The following is a 20160-nucleotide window of genomic DNA, read 5'->3' as shown; positions in this document are numbered from 1 at the left end:
GCTTTCCTGGTCCTTAGTTTTTCCAATCTCCGTGTGTCTTGGAACAATTTCTCCCCATAGAGATGTTCAATGTGTTGTCGAAGGCTTTCATGGCCGGGATCACAGGGTTGTTGTATTTCATGTCTTAGTGATTCAGAGCATGACCATCAGCCTCACTGATCCAGAAAAGTAAGACAGCTGTGGCAGCAGCCCCAAAAAACGGCAATAGAGGGGCTCAGGGAAAAGGGGAGAAGGATGACTTCAGCTCAGGGGCAGAGTGATTGGCTAGAGTGGCCACCCAGCTTTACAATGAGTCAATCAGTCCCCCAAAGAAGGAAAGGGGAGGACGGGGAAGAAGGAGACCCCCAGGATGGGGGTGGGTTGTCCATCTCTTTGTCCCAGTTTTCTTCAGATGGAGGAGGTTGCCATGAAGAATGTATGACATTGTCATTAACCTTTCTTCTATTGTTATTCTGCCCAAATGTGATGCCCTGCACAATGAGTTTTTAATCATCACAGTTTGCTATGTGTTGGCAAAGCTCTTCTCTGGGAACCTGATGGCAGGCATTAAATGGGCACATGACCAGCTTTCTCACAATATCAGGATGGTGCTTACAGCATGTGACAAGGTGGTAGGGAAACATACATGCCCTAATCTGATGATTTTTGTCATATGGGCACTGCAATCAGGATCCAGAGCATCAACATCCTTAACATCATTGTCATCTGCAACATTCATAGTTTGGAAAATTGTTATTTTTTTCTTTGGTATTATAAATTGTCACTCAGAAGGCAGAGAGGGCAGATATAGAGAGACAAGACAAAAAAAGAAAAGCAGTTGATGGTCTCCTGTTTGTTTGTGGCACTATGGGGCACCTTAGCCTGCCAGCCAAATCAATACTGTTATTCTTCATCTTATGATTATTGTGATTATAATAACAATTAATTCTGGAAATGCAGCAGACTGTTAGAAAGCAGATGCTGGATAGAGAGACTAGAGTAGGCCAGGCTGTGGCGTAGGCTGGTTGGCAGCCAGCTGCAACCAATCACTCTGCCCAAGAGGTCATGAGTTTGAGGCCTGCCCATGCCTGCCTCTGACTCTGTTCTATGTTATGGCATTGAATGTTTGCCTTATATGTGCAATGTGATCCGCCCTGAGTCCCCTTCGGGGTGAAAAGGGCAGAATATAAATACTGCAAATAAATAAATAAATAAATAAAGATCTAGTTTACAAAGGATGTGCCCACGCAGAGGCGGTCCAACCATAAGGCGAACTAGGCACTTGCCTGTGGCGCCATCGTCCCAGGGGCGGCATTGTCCTGGGAGGAGGGCACCACTCTCCACCTCCTTCTCTTTTGGGCCTTCCGGCAGCCACGCTGGGCCTCCCGGTGCCCGCGCTGGGCTTTCCGTCCGGCGCAGACCCACCTTCGCACCATGGGAGCCCACCTTTGGGGCCTTCAGAGATTGTGAGGTCTGTGGGAACTTGGAAGTTAGGTATGTGGGGTTTATATATCTGTAGAAGGTCCAGGGTGGGAGAAATAACTTTTCTTTGAAGCAGGTGTGAATGTTGTAATTAATCACCTTGATGATTTAATGGCCCTGTGGCTTCAAGGCCTGGCTTCTTCTTGCCTGGGAGAATCTTTTTTTGGGAGGTGTTAGCTGTCCCTGATTATTTACTGTCTGGATTTCTTCTGTTTTCAGAGTGTTGTTCTTTATTTATTGTCCTGATTTTAGAGTTTTTTTAATACTGAGGGCTATCTGGGTTATCTAAGTCCACACTGCCCTATATCCCTGTTCAATGTTTAGTGCTAAATTCGCAAATATAGTAATTCCTACATAACATTACCATGTATTGAACTGCTTTTTCTATTGATTTGTTGTAAAACATAATGTTTTGGTGCTTAATTTGTAAAATCATAATGTAATTTGATGTTTAATAGGCTTTTCCTTTATCTTTCCTTATTATCCAACATTTTCACTTATCCAACGCTTTTATTTTTCAGTGATTGGTTTGGGGGAGGGGGGGGGCGCCAAAATTCTGTTCGCCTACACTTGAAAAATACCTAGGGCTGGCTCTGTGCCCACGAGCCAAGTTACTCTATGGCAGTGTGAAGCCCAACAAAACATTTGTTGAATCTCAGAGGCACTATGGGGCACCTTTGCCTCCCAGCCAAATCAATACTGTTCTTCTTCTTGGAATTATTGTGATTATAATAACAATTACTTCTGGAAATGCAGCAAAGAGTTCGAGGGCAGATGTTGAATAATGTAGCATGAATCCCAACAAAGCAGTTGTTGAAACTTTGTGGCACTATGGGGCACCTCAGATTACTGTTATTATTAATAATTACTTCTGGAAATGCAGCAGAGAGACAGCAGATGCCAGACAGAGAGACTAGAAAGAGAGATCCAGTTTTCAAAGGCTTGTATGGCCAACAGGGCAACTTTCTTCACAGAAGCCCACAAATGTTTTTGTTTTAATAGTAATTATTTACAAAGCAGGCTGAATACACAGAAATATGACAGAAGTAAAGCAATTACATTATAGGAAGGTTTTGAGAGTGTTCCTTTTTGTTTGCTGTTATTAAAAAGGGATTTTGAGAAGGAGGGGAGGGGAGGAGAAAAATAAGGTTGACTCAAGGCTCTCAGAGTGACCCAAATGTTTTAAAAGAAAAGAAAAGAAACCAAAGCAGCTCCTGAAGGCAATGAAGGAGCCAGTACCGAAGGAAATGGGATCTGTACAAAACTCTATTAGAGACTAACTGCAAGAAAAGGGGTTCCACCTAAATATATGCTGGATGGGGTTATACTCCCCCTGAAGACACAGGTCTGCAGTTTGAGTGTACTCCTGGACTCAGCACTGAATCTTTGCACAAATAAAACTTGTGTGTCAACTGCGCTCGTTCCTTGAGAAGCCAGATCTGACCACAGTAGTACATGCATTAGTTATAGTCCATCTGGAAGACTATAATGCGCTTGATGTGGGGCTGCCTCTGAAGAGTGCTCAGAAACTCAGCTGGTCCAAAGAGCTTCAACTAGGTTGCTAACTGAGGCTGGCTACAGGGAACGGACAACCTCCCTATTGCAGCAGCTCCGTTGGCTTTCAGTCTGTTTCCAGACACAATTCAAAGTGCTGGTTATGGCCTTTAAAGCCATAGTCAGTTCAGGTCCAGGCTATTTTACTGAACGTATCCCCTTTTCCAAACATGCCTGGGCCCTGAGATCTTCAGGAGAAGCCCTTCTCTCAGTCCCACCTCCATCTCAAGCTCAGTTGGTGGGAACGAGAAAGCGGGCCTTTCAGTGGCTGCCTCTCAACCCGAACTCTCTTCTGCCCAGGGAAGCCAAAATGGCCCCCTCCCTGCTATCCTTTAGGCGGTAGGCTAAAATCTTTTTATTTAAGCTGACTTTTAAAGAAGAAAGTTTTAAAGATTATGTCGGGGATGCTGTGGTTTTTTTTAATGTTTTTATGGATTTAATCTGAATTGTCTTTGATACTAATGATGTTTAAGTAAAAGTAAAGGTTTTGCCCTGACATTAAGTCTAGTCATGTCCAACTGGAGTTGGTGCTCATCTCCATTTCTAAGCTGAAGAGTCGGCATTGTTCATAGACACCTCCAAGGTCATGTGGCCGGCATGTCTGCATGGAGCGCCATTACCTTCCCGACAGAGCAGTACCTATTGATCTACTCACATTGGCATTTTTTCGAACTGCTAGATTGGTAGAAGCTCACCCCACTCCCCAGGTTTTAACTGCCAATCTTTCATTCAGCAGCTCAGCGGTTTAACTTGCTGCACCACCGGTGTTGTAGTTGGGCCAGGGGGCAATAATACTACTACTAGTAGAACTACTAGCAGGAGGAAAAGAGCTAATTATTAAATGTTGCTGACTTTACTTTCTTGTGTGTGGCCTTTTCAAAGGGGTCTGTGTCCTGACAACCGGGGGCTCCATAATGCACCACCGGGGGCTCAATGCTGTTTAATTCTGCTTTAATATTTGTATATTTTAAAAATAGATTCTGCCATACTTCAAGGCAGCATATGCCACTGTCAAACAAATCTTACCATCAGGAACTTCTTCCTAATATCTAGGTGGAACCTCTTCTCCATTGCTGTGTCACAGTCTCTGGAGCAGCAGAAAACAATCTTACTCTCACCACAGTATGACAGACTTCTTTATAGATGTAGATTCAAATCTAGTTCTATAAGAATGACAAGAATGCCTTAATTTAAATATATGCTTGGTCTAATTCTAGATAATGTTTAGTTTCAAAGGAATTTGTGCTTTGTCAAATTTTGTGTCCCTGTGTATATGTGTTATAGATCCTCTTGAATATTTCTAAAAGAATTCTTTCTTTTTAAATTAAATACTAACATTTTAGTATATGTGTACAATGTAAATTGGGTAGCGTTTTCGCTATATAGTGCAATCTATATTTGTAATGCTTAAATTCCTCTTTGTTTTCATCTTGGTCTGAGTCAAAGAGCCAAATCCAGTCTCTTTTAAATGTTCCACAAACAGAATTCCCTCAGGTGTGATTTTCAAATGGCTGGACCACTGTGATAAGGTCTAAAAAATCATTCTGTGTTAATTGAAAAATATGGTGATTCGATGAAATGAAAGACAGTGTTTTCATGTCATTAATATCTATGCAGAAAGGGGGGCAATTTAAGTTTGACTTTCATGGAATTTTAAATTGCATAGCTGGCAAGCAACACTGGATTGCAAGTCGTGAAATTCAGCATAGCCACCTTGAGTCTTAAGTTTAGGGGAAAGGCAGGATATAAATATTGGTGGTGGTGGTGGTGGTGGTGGTGATGATAATAACAGCAGCATAGATTTTGCAATACAGTAGATGATATTGTATGAGGTGGAAGAGATTTAACTGTTTCTGTGCTTTTCTTTCAGTTTGTTGCCCAGCCAAATTGCCAGCAGCTTCTTGCCTCTCGCTGGTATGATGAGTTCCCTGGATGGAGAAGGCGCCATTGGGCTGTGAAGATGCTGACTTGTGTCATCATTGGATTCCTTTTCCCTGTCTTCTCTGCCTGCTATCTGATTGCTCCCAAGAGCCCACTGGGGCTGTTTATCAGGAAGCCATTCATCAAATTTATCTGCCATACTGCATCCTACTTGACTTTCTTGTTTCTCCTGCTGCTTGCATCACAGCACATCGACAGGTCAGATCTGAACATGCAGGGGCCGCCACCAACCATTGTCGAATGGATGATATTACCGTGGGTCCTGGGTAAATGTATTAGTAAAGCAAATACAATTGAATTGTCTAATTCTTAAGCAATTGCCTTACTGCAGTCTGAAAGAAATGTGACACAGGGCACAAGAACAGATCAGAAACTTTCTTCCAAATAAGTTGCAAACTAGAACAGTAGTAGAAAATTCAAATCAATGTTATTTTAAATGTAAGAGGAAAGTGTTGTAAATAAGTCTTCTTCTTCTTCATTCACACAGTCGTTTCCAACTCTTCATGACCTCATGCACCAGTCCACGGCAGAGCTCCCTGTCAGCCGTTGCCGCCCCCAATTCCTTTAAGGTCAAGCCAGTAACTTCAAGGATACCATCCATCCATCTTGCTCTTGGTCGGCCTCTCTTCCTTTTTCCTTCCATTTTCCCCAGCATCAAGATCTTTTCCAAGCTTTCCTGTCTTCTTATGATGTGGCCAAAATACTTCATCTTTGCCTCTAATATCCTTCCCTCCAGTGAGCAGCCAGGCATTATTTCCTGGAAGATGGACTGGTTGGATCTTCTTGCGGTCCAAGGCACTCTCAGGATTTTCCTCCAGCACCAGAGTTCAAAAGCATCTATCTTCCTTCACTCAGTCTTCCTTATGGTCCAGCTCTCGCATCCATAGGTTACTATAGGGAATACCATTACTTTCACTATGCGGACCTTCTTTGCCAGTGTGATGTCTCTGCTTTTCATTATTTTATCGAGGTTGGCCATTGCTCTCCTCCCAAGAAGTAAACGTCTTCTGATTTCTTGGCTGCAGTCTGCATCTGCAGTGATTTTCGCGCCTAGAAATACAAAGTCTGTCACTGCCTTCATGTTTTCTCACTAAAGGAGACACACATTCTGCTCTACGCAGTTTGAGGCTAGTAACCCCAATTCCTTCTTTTTTTTTTTCTTCGCCATCTATCAGGGGTACTTTTATTATGCTTTTCCTGCATGGCAGGGGGTTGTACTAGATGGCCCATGGGGTCTCTTCCATCTCTATTATTGTATAACTCTAAAAAGAAACTATCTTCTCATATCTTTGTGTACCAAATAGTAATGGAAGGGTGGATAACCGTATAGTAGGAGGATAAGTCTCATAATTGTGTCAGGAGAATCATATGTTTTTCAAGATTTTTTGGACAGAAACTGGGGCCCATCTGCACTGCCAAAATGGAGTTTCATAATGCAGTTTAAGTGCATTGAACTGCATTATATGAGTCTACAGTGCCATATAATGCAGTTAAACAACATTATGAAATGGCATAATTTCCTTGAAATTTCTTCCTTTACTTATCTGAATGGGATGCTGCATGCCAAGGAAGCTTGTGCAAAGTAAGATATGTTGGGGTTCAAAACTCTTCTACCCAGACATAGGATAAGAACATTCTGCTCACGCACATCAGCATTGTTTCCTGAGCCATTCTCTGAAAATGGACTCATTCCGATGGAGGAAAAAAAGTAAGAAAATAGATTGAAATATGAGCATTCAAGGAGAGGGAAGAAGGAAAACAAAAGCTAAAACATTATATTGCCTTTTCAGGACTTAATTTTGACATTATTAGCAATATAATTCCTGTTACTACACATTTTCCACATCATTTGTTGTGGCAGGAAGACCCATAATTCTCAGGATATTCTCAGGAATTCTCTACATAACAGGGCTGTGTTGATATTGAATCCTAATTTCGAATTTGCTAGAATCTTTGCTGCAGTGAATGCCTTTTAGGAGGACATTAGACAAGTCAGTTTCTATTTAAAATAGTTTTTATTGAAGTTTATAGAGATAAAACAAAACACAAAAAAGAGGATTGGGAAAAGGTTGGGAAAAGGGAAAGAAGAGGGAGAATGGGGGGGTTGGTAAAAGTGAAGGGTAAAGGAAGTGAGGGGGCGGAGTAGGGCATTATGGGGATGGGAGGGGGGGGTGGGGGCGGGAGGTTGGTTTGCTTCCGTTCATCTTCCTCCCAAATTCGGCTTTCTTCTTAGTAACTGCGGAAGAGAGAAGAACAATATAATTATAGTCTTAATTTTATTCCATTGTCTTCCAACTTTTCAGTCTTTAAGATTCTTCCATAGTATTCCTGCTTTAAATATTCTTCCAAGCAAGTCCATTCCGTCTCCTTCAGGGGATTTCCAGTATTCCTTTTCAATAAGAATGTCAGTCTATCCATGTTTTTTTATTTCCATTATTTTCTCTAACCATTGCTCCCGATTGGGTTTAGTTTCCAATTTCCACACTGACAAATATTATTCTGGCTGCTGCAATCAGATATGCAAAGATCTTATCATTATTTGTTTCCTCCATTACTTGCATATCAGTCATTCCTAATAGGTAATATTCTGGCTTCAGTGGTAAGTTTATTTTTAGGATTTTTTTGGACTCTTCCTGAATCATTTTCCAAAATGTTCTTTTACAACTCCACCACATGTGGAAATATGTACCAATTTGTTCTTTGCATTTCCAGCATTTTTGTCCTTATCCTTATACATTGTCCCTAATCTTTCTGATGTTAAATACCACCTGTGTATCATTTTTAACCAGTTCTCCTTTAGATCGGTGGCATACGTATATTTTAATTTTTTTGTCCAGATTGTTTCCCATTCCTTCCGATTTATTGGTCTGCCAATATTTCTTGCCCAGAGTATCACTGAATTTTTTATTTCTTCTATTTCCGTTTCCCATTCAATTAAATTACTATATAGTTTAGTAATCCTTTTCCTGTCCGATAGTAACACTTTGTTCCAACAGTCCTGATTCTCATTAAAGCTTGATTTTTATCTAATCCAAATGCTTCTTTAATTTGCATATACTCAGGGCCGGACCTAGGTAATTTTCAAGTGTAAGTGAACAGAAGTTTGCCCCCCCCCAACCAATCACTGAAAAATAAAAGTGTTGGATAAGCGAAAATGTTTGATAATAAGGAGGGATTAAGGAAAAGCCTATTAAACATCCAATTACATTATGATTTTACAAATTAAGCACCAAAACATCATGTTTTACAGCAAATCAACAGAAAAAGCAGTTCAATACATGGTAATGTTATGTAGGAATTACTATATTTGAGAATTTAGCACCAAACATTGAACTGGGATATAGGACAGAGTGGACTCAAATAACCCAGTTCAAAGCAGATATTGTGGGTTATTCTGCTTTGATATTCTGGGTTATATGGCTGTGTGGAATAACACATTTTCTAAATTGTTGCTATTTTAATGCTTATGATCTGCTTTGGAGCATTTTTAGAGGGGAAAAGGTGACATACAGGACAAATAAATATAACTCAAAGGTAAAGGTTTTCCCCTGATATTAAGTCTAGTTGTGTCCAACTCTGTGGGTTGCAGCTTATCTCCATTTCTAAGCTGAAGAGCCAGTGTTGTCCATAGACACCCCCAAGGTCATGTGGCCAACATGACTGCATGGATCACCATTACCTTCCTGCCAGAGCAGTACCTATTGATCTACTCACATTTGCATGTATTCAAACTGCTAGGAAACCCGAGAGGTTTCCTAAGGAAGGAGTCATAGGATCCTAGTATGGGAGAAAGCTCCACTCTAGGATCCACACAGTCAACAGGTGGCCATCCAGCTTTTGCTTTAAAGCAGGCATGGGCAAACTTGGGCCTTCCCTCCAGGTGTTCTGGACTTCAACCCCCACAATTCCTAACAGCCTACAGTATAGCATTTTAGTATTACAGTAGAATCTCACTTATCCAACACTCGCTTATCCAATGTTCTGGATTATCCAACGCAATAGGCTTTTCCCTAATTTCTCCTTATTATCCAACATATTCGCTTATCCAACTTTCTGCTGGCCCGTTTATGTTGGATAAGTGAGACTACTGTATTATATTGTACTAGACCACTACACTGCACTATTATTAGTAATATTACATGTAATATATACCATTATAATAGTGTATTATTATTATTATATTGCATTACATTATTATAATATTATTATCACTATTATATGCATATATAATATATTATATTATCAGCCCATGCCTGCTTTAAAGCCTCCAGAGAAGGAGGCCCCATGGCCACACAGCCCGAAAGACATACAACAACCCTGTGGCCCTATGTAGTTTGCCCCTTCTCTCCCTGGAGTCAGAAAGAAGTACCTTCACAGCCCCCAAGGCTCGCCTTGAATGCTCGGCGAATGCTTCGCTCCCTGTGGGCGAAGAACACGGAGCCTTTGGAAGCAAATGGCAGCCAGCCGCATGGTGAGGGCTGCGCAGGAGGCAAGAGGCAAGAGGCAGGGAGCGAAGGCAGCACCAAAGAAGCCCGGAGGGAAATAGAGAGAGGAGAGCTGGGAGCCTTGCAGAAGGGCTTTCCGGCCCATTTGCCCGCTTTCCTTCATGCATATTCCCTTTTGCCAAATATCCATTTAAAGGAGGTCTGTTGGAAACTAGGAAAGTGGGGTTTATATATCTGTGGAATGGTGTCCAGAGTGGGAGAAAGAACTCTTTTCTGCTTGAGGCAAGTGTGAGTGTTGCAGTTGGCCAGCTTAATTAGCATTAAATAGTCTTGCAGCTTCAAAGCCTGGCTGCTTCCTGCCTGGGGGAATCCTTTGTTGAGAGGTGTTAGCTGTCCCTGACTGTTTCATGTCTGGAATTCCTCTGAGTGTTGTTATCTGTTTACTGTCCTGATTTTAGAGATTTTTTAAACACTGGTTGCCAGATTATGTTCATATTCATGGTTATTATTTCCACTAACTCCCACAATTCCTAATGTTCCAAATGGCCACCTTGATTAGCATTGAACAGCCTTGGAGAGGGCTCAGCCGGGAAGGGAAGGGGGCAGAGCAGGATGCCCGGGGCAGGGAAAGTGGTGCCAAACTGCCTTGGTTCCTGCGTGTAGATGCCCCTGAGGAGCACCAAGCAGTGGGAGGGGGCCTGGATGGTGGGGGGAGGTGGGAAAATGAGGAAGGAGCGGAGCAGGAGCCCGAGGCATCGCTGGAGAGTCCGGAGGGGAGGAGGGATGGGTCTGGCATTGAACCTTTGCCTCGCCTCCTTCCTCTTCTTGCCTGCTGCTGTGCCAAAGTCAAAGGCAGAGCCATGGCCCAGCTGCGTGCTTCTTCCTCCTCCACCTTCGACTTCCTGGTGCTGGGAGGTTTGCGAGCGAACTTGGGAGGAGGAGGCAGGGTGTGTGCATGCGCACGGGGGAGCTCCTCAAGTGTGCCCAAAGAGAATGGCACCACAGGCAACTGCCTGGTTTGCCTTACGGGTGAACCGCCCCTGCATATACTGAAGCCAGGAGATATTTTTGTATTTTTGGGAAAGTTCTTCAAATCCTCTTACTTGGAGGCCTTCATCTTTACCCTTTTTTGTCAATATTCCCTTGTAAGTGGTCCATTCTGTCCAACTGAGAACTCTTCTTTGGTTGGCCTCCAGCAGTGAGAGCCACAGGTGTTTTCATGTAAAAATAATCTTTGTATTTCTTCCATACTTTGATGAGGGATGACCTTATAAAGTGGTTGCCAAAATTCTTCTCGACCGCCGTCTTCCCGTGCCATAGGTACACATGCCACCCTCTTCTCAGGTCAAAACCTTCAAGAGATAAGATTTTTTTCTTATCTAGCTTTGCCCAGTCCTTTACCCATCCTAAGGTGCATGCTTCAAAATAAGATTTGAGGTCTGGAAAACCAAATCCTCCTTTATTCCTTGGTGTAATCATAGTTAAATATTTAATTCTAGGGTTTTTTTCCATTCCAAGTAAATTTCATCAGTTCACTGTTCCATTGTTTAAATAGTTTCATGTTCGGGATTATAGGGATGCTTTGGAATAAATATAATAATCTTGGTAAAATGTTCATTTTGATAGACGTAATACGGCCTAGTAGTGATAAGTTAAAGTTTCTCCAATTTTCTAAATCCGATTTTATCCCTTTCCAAGTTGCAATATAATTATTTTCCAATAATTGGTTGTTTCTTGCAGTGATATTTGATTTTCAAAGAGATGGTCAGTAATTCCTCTTAATTCTTCTTTGGCATATATTTGGTTAGAATCGTTGTCTTTTTCTTGTTAATTTTAAGTCCAGCTAGTCAACCGAATTCTTCTATCGTTGTGAGCCTTGTCTGGTGCCTTTGTTGATAGTAAATTGTTCCGTGTTGCGTCCATTAATAATAATACTTGCTTTCTGATCTTCGTATATAGCATTCACTGCATTTTGAAAGCAGAATCCTGAATCTAACTCTTGGAATAGTAATTGAAAACACTCCCAATTTAAATTATCGAAGGCTTTTTCCACATCCAGCGATAACAACCCCATTTCCTTTTGATGTACAGTCTCATAGTATTCTATTGTGTTCAGCACTATTCTTATGTTATCTTTTACATTTCTATTTGTTAAGAACCCATTCTGATCTTCCACTATCCATGAATTTAGAAATCCTTTTACTCTCTCTGCCAGAATATTTGCATAGATTTTGTAGTCAGTGTTCAGTAAGGAAATGGGGTGGTAGTTCTTTATCTTCTGCCTTCTTTATATATCATGATAATTTCCATGTTTTCCATGTGTCTGGGATAATTTTTTCTTGTAATGCCTGATTCATTCGTTTTTTTTGAGAGATTGGATGATTTTGTCTTCCATTGTTTTATAAAAGCTTGCAGTGAAGCCGTCAGGGCCAGGTGATTTGTTAGGTTTTAAAAAAATTTATTGCTTTTATAATTTCTGCCTCCGTAATTTCATCATCCTTTCCTTTTATTTTCACAATTTGTCGTGCCTGAATTTTTTTCCAAATTTTCCTGGCTAACCATTTACCGGGTTTGTTCGCATTTTCAAAATAATTTTGCTTTACGAATTTCAGTTTCATGAATCGTGAGTATTTTGTAGTATTCAGAATCACATCAAAGTATTTAAGATAAATATGAAATATGTAGACAGTAGAGTATAACAAGGAAACCATGTAATTGAAACTTTGCATTTTACGTTGAAGACAATTCTCTTTTTCTACAGGACAGGGATGGTTCTGATCCATTCAAAAACCTGCATCTTTGTCATAGGATTATGACCTTAAATACTCCCAACATTTTCTCCCCCAAAACCATTATTTTCAAAGGTATATAAGACTCAGCATGAAGTTCCTTAGCAACTTAAAAAATATCTTGGTTTCCACAAGCACCTGGATGCATAAAATCTGATAAGTGTTTGCAATTAGCCATTCCTAAGAATGTGTGAGCTCAGTTATGACTGCCATGGAAAACAAAAGATGTTGCAAATGGTTGTCCAAGGTCATAAAAGATTTATTTTCCAACAATAAACGTGGGCAGAACCCTGAGGAAAATAAAAGGGAAATATGTTGCCTATGCTGAGTTTTAGGGAGTATTCTATAAGATGATTTATTTGCAGGAAAGAAAAGATTGAAAGATGGTTATAAATTTGATGCAGGATTCAAATCAGTAGGACTAATGTGACTTTCACATTAGTTCTACTGCCTTCAGTGCTAGGATGTAGTCAGGGAGATAGAAGTACACCATACATTGAGAAGAATAGCTTCAGCTGTTCTACATAACAGAGCCTGTCATGGAGAGTGTCTGCTGGATTGTTCCCTGTGAGTTATGGAAACATGAGTTACACATGCAAAATAATTATGGGTCCTGCTTTTAAAATGCAATTTGATTGTGGACTCAACAGTGCTATCACTGCTATCTGATTGAGTTTGGTTCCAGGACTCCCTGTGGATACCAAAACTCATGGTTGGACAATTCTCATTATATGCAACAGAGCAGTGAATGGAATAGTAAAATAAAGATTTACTGGGCGGGGGCGGGGGGGGGGGGGGATGCAGTGGCGGTAGGGAATGGATGAATCTGTAGATACAGAATCCCTGGATATAAAGGACCAACTGTATTTAAGTATGCTAAAATGTCTCCTTTTTCTGTTTTCAGGGTTTATCTGGGGTGAAATCAAGCAAATGTGGGATGGTGGCCTTCAGGATTATATCCATGACTGGTGGAACCTGATGGATTTTGTAATGAACTCCTTATATCTTGCAACAATATCATTAAAAATTGTTGCATTTTCAAAGGTAAAAGACAGACATGTATTCTTGCCATATTATATGACTTGCATTTACTTCGGACATAGTTCTGTTCTGTTTGCTTTTCAAAATCTTCATGTTGACCTTCCTTGGTGACCAATATACTACTGCAGCCTATAAGATAAAAAGAACGTTCCTAAGAAAAGGTTTATGTTTTGTAGAGACCTGAACAGAACTGGACACTTTCACTTTCTGTTACCTTTTTTCAGGGGATAAGATTTTTAGCAATATCCTCACTCTTGTCATTTTTATTTGGGATAGCATTGAATTAAAGTATAGGCCCCTCAATCTTTGCTTGAGATAGCCTTGACTGACATAGATGCATAGTTAGCACTTAGAAGAGTCAGGCTTAGACTGCTGCTGCTCAATGCCAGGTCAGTGAATGGCAAAACAACAGCCATCCAAGATTTAATCTGCAATGAAAATGCTGACCTGGCTTGTATTACGGAGACCTGGCTGGATGAGGCTGGAGGAGTCAATTTGGTCCGGCTTTGTCCTCCAGGGTTCTCTGTACAGCAGCAGGCTAGACCCAGGAGGCGGGGAGGGGGAGTAGCGGTGGTCTATAGGAATACTATCTCCCTGACCAGGTGCCCCATCCCACAATCATCTGAGTTTCTGTGTCTATCTGTGAGTGAGTTGCTGGGACAGAATAGGGATTCTGTTAGTGTACCGCCCACCTCACTGCACTACAGTGAGCTGAGCTGACCGGGGTGGTCTCGAGCTTGGTGTTAGAAACTCAGGAGCTTATTGTACTGGGGGATTTCAACATCCATGCTGAGATTGCCCTGTTGGGCGCAGCTCAGGAATTCATGGCAGCCATGATAACCATGGGGCTGTCCCAACAAATCTCTGGCCCTACCCATACAGCTGGACACATGTTAGATCTCATTTTTTTCTATGGGATGGGAGGAAGGTGATTGTGTGCAGGACTTATCTATAGTCCCATTGTCATGGACCAATCATCACCTGATCAGGTTTAGTCTTACCGCTGCCCCTGACCAATTGGGGGGGGGGGGGGACCAATTAGAATGGTCTGCCCCAGGAGGCTTATGGAACCTGATAGGTTCCTGATGGCTCTTGGGGATTGTCCTGCCACAGAGATAGGTGATTTTGTCGAAGCCTTGGTTGATCTCTGGAATGGGGAAAAGACCAGGACAGTTGACACAATTGCTCCCGAACGCCCTCTCAGAGCAAAACCAGCCCCTTGGTACAACAAGGAGCTGGTGGCGATGAAGCAAGAGAAATGAAGGCTAGAGTGTCATTAGCGCCAGACCCATAGCGAGTCCGACCGAGCACAGGACAGAGCTTATTTAAAAGCCTATTGGAAGCAGCAAAAAGAAATTACATAATTGGCAGCATTGCATCTGCAAAGAACCGCCCGTCGAAGCTGTTCTGAGCGGTCCTGGGTCTTCTGCACTCGTCACCGAGTGGGACGATCTCTAACCACTTGGTGGCTCATTGTGAGGAATATGTTCAGCACTTTGCGGATAAAGTCGCTCAGATCCATTCTGAGCTGGATTCCAGTTTAAATACAGTAACATTGGATGTGACTCAGGCACTGACTTGTCCTGTTTTAATGGATTCTTTTCAACTTGTTCAATCCAAGGATGTGGACAGGATCCTTGGAGGAGTGAGAGCCACCACATGTATCCTAGACCCTTGCCCTTCATGGCTTATAAAATTTGCCAAAGGGGGACTGTCCAAGTGGGTCAAAATGGTGGTTAACGTCTCATTGGTCCAAGGTGTAATTCTAACTAGCCTGAAAGAGACCATAGTAAGGCCCATCTTTAAAAAACCATTGCTTGACCACTTAGACATGAACAACTTTAGGCCAGTGTCAAATCCCCCCTTCCTCGGCAAGGTCCTGGAACGTGTGGTGGCCTTACAACTCCAGGGATTCCTGGATGACATGGATTAGCTTGATCCATTGCAGTCTGATTTCAGGCCGGGCCATGGGACTGAGATGGCATTGGTCGCTTTGGTAGATGATCTACGTAGAGAGTTAGATGGGGGAGTGTGTCCCTTCTGGTTCTCTTAGACCTCTCAGCGGCATTCAATACCATCGGCCATGGTATCCTTCTGGACCGCCTTGTGGAAATGGGTCTTGCAGTGGTTTTGGTCCTTCCTAGAGGGTTGAGTCCAGAAGGTGGTGCTGGGGGACTCCTGCTTTGGCCTTTGTCCAGTGGGGTCCTGCAGGGTTCAATTCTGTGCCCCTTGATATATAACATCTACATGAATCCCCTGGGAGAGATCATCTGGAGATGACACTCAACTCTACTACTCCTTTCCACCTGTTGCCAAGGATGCCTTGAACCTTGAGCCTGTCAGCTGTGATGGACTAGATGAGGTTGAACAGGTTGAAATTGAATCCAGACAGTTCTCCTGGTCAGCCGTAGGGCTGATCAGGGTATTGGGTTGCAACCTGTGCCGGATGGGGTCACACTCACCCTGAAGGCACAGGTTCACAGTCTGGGGCTCCTCCTGGACTCAGAGCTGACCCTGGAGTCCCAGGTGTCGTGGTGGCCAGGAGGGCCTTTGAACAGTTAAAACTCATGCACCAACTGTGCCCCTTCCTTGAAAAGCCCAATCTGGCCATGGTAGTACACACCTTAGTCACATCCAGGCTAGATTACTGTAACACACTTTACATGGGGCTGCCCCAGAAGAGCGTTCGGAAGCTTCAACTCGTTCAAAGGTCAGCTGCTAGACTGCTCACAGAAGTGGGATATAGAGAAAGAACTGCCCTGCTCCTGAAGCAGCTACACTGGCTTCTGGTTTGTTTCCAGGCGCAATTCAAGGTTCTGGCTTTGGCCTACAAAGCCTTATAAGGTTTGGGCCCAGCCTACTTGAGGGACCCTATCTCCTTCTACCAATCCACTCGAGCCCTGAGATCCTCAGGAGAGGCCCTTCTCTTGGTCCCATCACCACTGTAGGTGCGTTTAGTGGGAACAAGAGAAGAGGGTCTTTTCGGTGGTGGCCCCGCAGCTCTGGAACTCCCTCCCTAATAAGGTACAATCAGCCCCCTCGTTACTGGACTTTTGTTAGCAAATTAAAACCTTTCTGTGGAGCCAAGCCTTCCCAGACAAATGATAATAGGCACTGCCAGTCTGATAAATAATTTGATCATACCTGACAAATGACTTCAGTGGCCAGAGGTTATGGATATCTGTAAATGGTTCTTGCTGCATGTTTTTTAAATTGTTTTATTTGATATGTTAATCGGATTTTTTATATTAGGATATGATGTTTTTATCTGATTATGTATTGTGGTTGGATGTATTTGTATGAATGTTATATGTTGCACGCCACTTTGAATCCCACGCACAGGAGAAAATCAGGATATAAATAAATAAATAATTGTAGCTGGTGGCATTTATACCAAACTGAATTCAACACAGTAAGGGGAGTCTTTTTCCAAAATGATTTCAAAGGCTCAGCAGTCTGCAGGTGCAGTGTTAGGAAACAATTTCTCATGATCTTTATGCAAATGATTTGTCCATTTGCATTTCCATGCTTATTTGTAGCATGTCCATTTCATTTTGTGTCTACTTCCAGGAGGACAGCCATTTGCAAATGCATCCACCCACAATATCTTTGTAATCCGAAATATGTGGTCTGGCATTATCTATGCCAGGGGTCCCCAAACTAAGGCCTGTGGGCTGGATGCGGCCTTCCAGGGTCATTTATCTCACCCCTGCCCTCAGTTTTTAACTTGGGCTTGCCCTAAGTCTGAAATGACTTGATGGCACACAACAACAACAATCCTAATTAACTTGACTATCTCATCAGCAAGAAGAAGGCCCACACTTCCCATTGAAATCCTGGTAGGTTTATGTTGGTTTAAATTGTTCTTATTTTTAAATATTGTATTGTTTTTTCATTTTTTGCACTATAAATAAGACATGTGCAGTGTGCATAAGAATTTGTTCTTATATACCGGCCCCCAACACTCTGAGGGACCATGGACTGGCCCTCTGCTTTCAAAGTTTGAGGACCCCTGATCTATGCCCTCTAACTGCCCCAATTTGGGAGACACAGTCCTGTTTATTCATCTGTCGTCCCATTTTCCCTGTTGCTTTTAAGATAGAATCATAGAATAGTCGAGTTGGAAGAGACTTCATGGGCCATCTAGTCCAACCCCCCGCTAAGAAGTAGGAAATCGCATTCAAAGCACCCCCGACAGATGGCCATCCAGTCTCTGCTTAAAAGCCTCCAAAGAAGGAGCCTCCACCACAGTCCGGGGGGGAGAGTTCCACTGTCGAACAGCCCTCACAGTGAGGAAGTTCTTCCTGATGTTCAGGTGGAATCTCCTTTCCTGTAGTTTGAAGCCATTGTTCCGTGTCTAGTCTCCAGGGCAGCAGAAAATAAGCTTGCTCCCTCCTCCCTATGACTTCCCCTCACATATTTGTATATGGCTATCATGTCTCCTCTCAGCCTTCTCTTCTGCAGGCTAAACATGCCCAGCTCTTTAAGCCGCTCCTCATAGGGCTTGTTCTCCAGACCCTTAATCATTTTAGTCGCCCTCCTCTGGACGCTTTCCAGCTTGTCAACGTCTCCCTTCAATTGCGGTGCCCAAAATTGGACACAGTATTCCAGGTGTGGTCTGACCAAGGCAGAATAGAGGGGTAGCATGACTTCCCTGGATCTAGATGCTATTCCCCTATTGATGCAGGCCAGAATCCCATTGGCTTTTTTAGCTGCCGCATCACATTGTTGCCTCATGTTTAACTTGTTGTCCACGAGGACTCCAAGGTCTTTTTCGCACACACTGCTGTCAAGCCAGGCGCCCCCCATTCTTGCATTTGTCCCTGTTGAACTTCATTTTGTTAGTTTCGGCCCTCTCTAGTCTGTCAAGATCATTTTGAATTCTTTGATGTCCCAGATTCCATTCCTCCTCCCACTTAACCTTTTTTGCCCTTGGCCCAGTTCAAAGTCAAAAATGTCTGCAGACAGTTCAAAGTCAAAAGTAGTTTTAACTCAATTCTCAGCAGGGAAGAGGAACAGAATCTTGCTCTTCTCAGTAATCTCCAGTAAAAGCTAATGACTGCTTATGTATTCTTCCTCAATAACTGTTGTCATCTTGATCACATTATGATTTTTTTTTCGTGTCAGGAGCAACCTGAGTTGCTTCTGGAGTGAGAATTGGCCGTCTGCAAGGACGTTGCCCAGGGGACGCCCGGATGTTTTGATGCTTTACCATCCTTATGGGAGGCTTCTCTCATGTCCACACATGGAGCTGGAGCTGATAGAGGGAGCTCATCCACACTCTTCCTGGGTGGGATTCGAACCTGGCAGCCTTCAGGTCAGCAACCCAACCTTCAAGTCACAAGGCTTTTATCCCCTAGGCCACCGGAGGCTCCTCCTCATCACATTATGATGTTCTTTGGTGACATTTGTTTTCACCTATGAAATGTTGGAGGGTTGCATGATATGTTTTCTGGATGTTAGCTGGGATACCAACTAGGATATGCCAAGCAGGCGATCTTCCCTGAACTGCTGAGTGCTACTGTTGTGTTTACCTAGGCATCTGTGCACAGGATTTTTTGTGTTTTCATCTGTGAAATATTTGGCAGGATTATTAACAGCTATTTTAAAATACCACAACTGTAAAATGTAGGTGTAGTTTTTGAAGCATGGAGAGCCACCCGTAACATAAACAGTTGAGCTTGAGGTGTTGCTGGACAGGGAGAGGAGAACCGTGCTAACTCTCTTATGTTATGCTTGATTGCCAGTCACTGCACTGGTATCTTCTCCATGGCTCAACAGACTAATGGAAAAAAACATGGTGGCAGGGATACTGAAGTTGGCTTGATACCCATTGGGGTTTGGTTACAGAACACTTTTCCCGAGTTTCAACTTAGGATGGTTCTATACAGACACTATAATTCAATTTGAAGCCAGCTCAGGGTGTCCACAAAATATACAGCACCTAACAGAAGCATTTGTCAAACCAGAAACAACATATTAAAAAACACATACAAGGAGCATGCCGGGGGTTTTCCTTGGCCAGGCCATTGCTGAAGGAAACTCTTTCCTCCAGCAAGGGCCTGGCCGAGGGAGATCCAGGGATACGTCCTTCGGCAAACCCTCGCACCTTGGAAGGAGCCAATGAGTGCTGCTGCCTATTTATTTATTTATTTAATACATTTGTATCCCATCCTTCTCACCCCAGGGAGGAGGGGAGAGAGAGAGACTCAGGGCAGCTTCACAATTGGCATACTGCGATTCCTGGGTCCAGTTCCAATCCACAATCAGCAAATACTGCAGCCACCATTTATTTTATTTATTTATTTACAACATTTATACCCCGCCCTTCTCACCCGAGGGGACTCACCATCCCAGCCTTGAACCAGTTTCTGGAGTGTTTCTGTGGGCACTGCACAGCAACCCTTGTTCCTTTTAATCCACTTCCAAAATGGATTATAGTGTTTATGTAGAACAGTGGTTCTCAACCTGTGGGCCGTGGCCCAACAGTGAGCCGCAAGAATTAAAACCTGGTCTGCAAATCTACTTCCTCTTTATTTATTTTTTCTGCAGAGCTGACCATTGCAATGGATAAAGCACATCAGCTCTAGATTATTAGATATGATTTTCTGTGGGCAAGCAGATGGTTCTGTATCAGAAACTAGAGCTGATGTGGTCTATCCAATGCAATTTTCTGAATCATCACCTAGAATCATAGAATCATAGAATCATAGAATAGTAGAGTTGGAAGAGACCTCATGGGCCATCCAGTCCAACCCCCTGCCAAGAAGCAGGAAATCGCATTCAAAGCACCCCCGACAGATGGCCATGAATCCTCCGGGCGGACTGCGCGGGCCCCACCCGTTTACCTCTTAACGGTTTCACGCCCTCTTGAACTCTCTCTTCAAATAACTAAACCGAATCTAAAGTTGACCAAAAACTGATTCGTT

At 42.9% G+C, this 20160-nt stretch overlaps 1 protein-coding gene across 3 annotated transcripts in view; it reads left to right on the top strand.

Moving 5' to 3' along the window:
• Positions 1–20160, top strand: part of trpc4 (transient receptor potential cation channel subfamily C member 4) — a 181867-nt gene that overhangs the window by 131366 nt on the left and 30341 nt on the right. For 2 of the 3 annotated variants that reach the window (XM_003216851.4, XM_062971373.1), the window contains exons 4-5: positions 4886–5222; positions 13095–13234. In XM_003216851.4, coding sequence (XP_003216899.1) covers positions 4886–5222; positions 13095–13234 — 477 coding nt within the window. Of the gene's footprint in view, positions 1–4885; positions 5223–13094; positions 13235–20160 lie in introns of those variants that run through there. The other variant, XM_062971374.1, reaches the window with a different exon arrangement.

The sequence above is a fragment of the Anolis carolinensis genome, chromosome 2 (genome assembly GCF_035594765.1).
Source record: "Anolis carolinensis isolate JA03-04 chromosome 2, rAnoCar3.1.pri, whole genome shotgun sequence".
Taxonomy (NCBI): Eukaryota; Metazoa; Chordata; class Lepidosauria; order Squamata; family Dactyloidae; genus Anolis; species Anolis carolinensis.
Note: the sequence above shows the minus strand (reverse complement) of the source record. Positions and strands in the feature narration are given on the sequence as shown.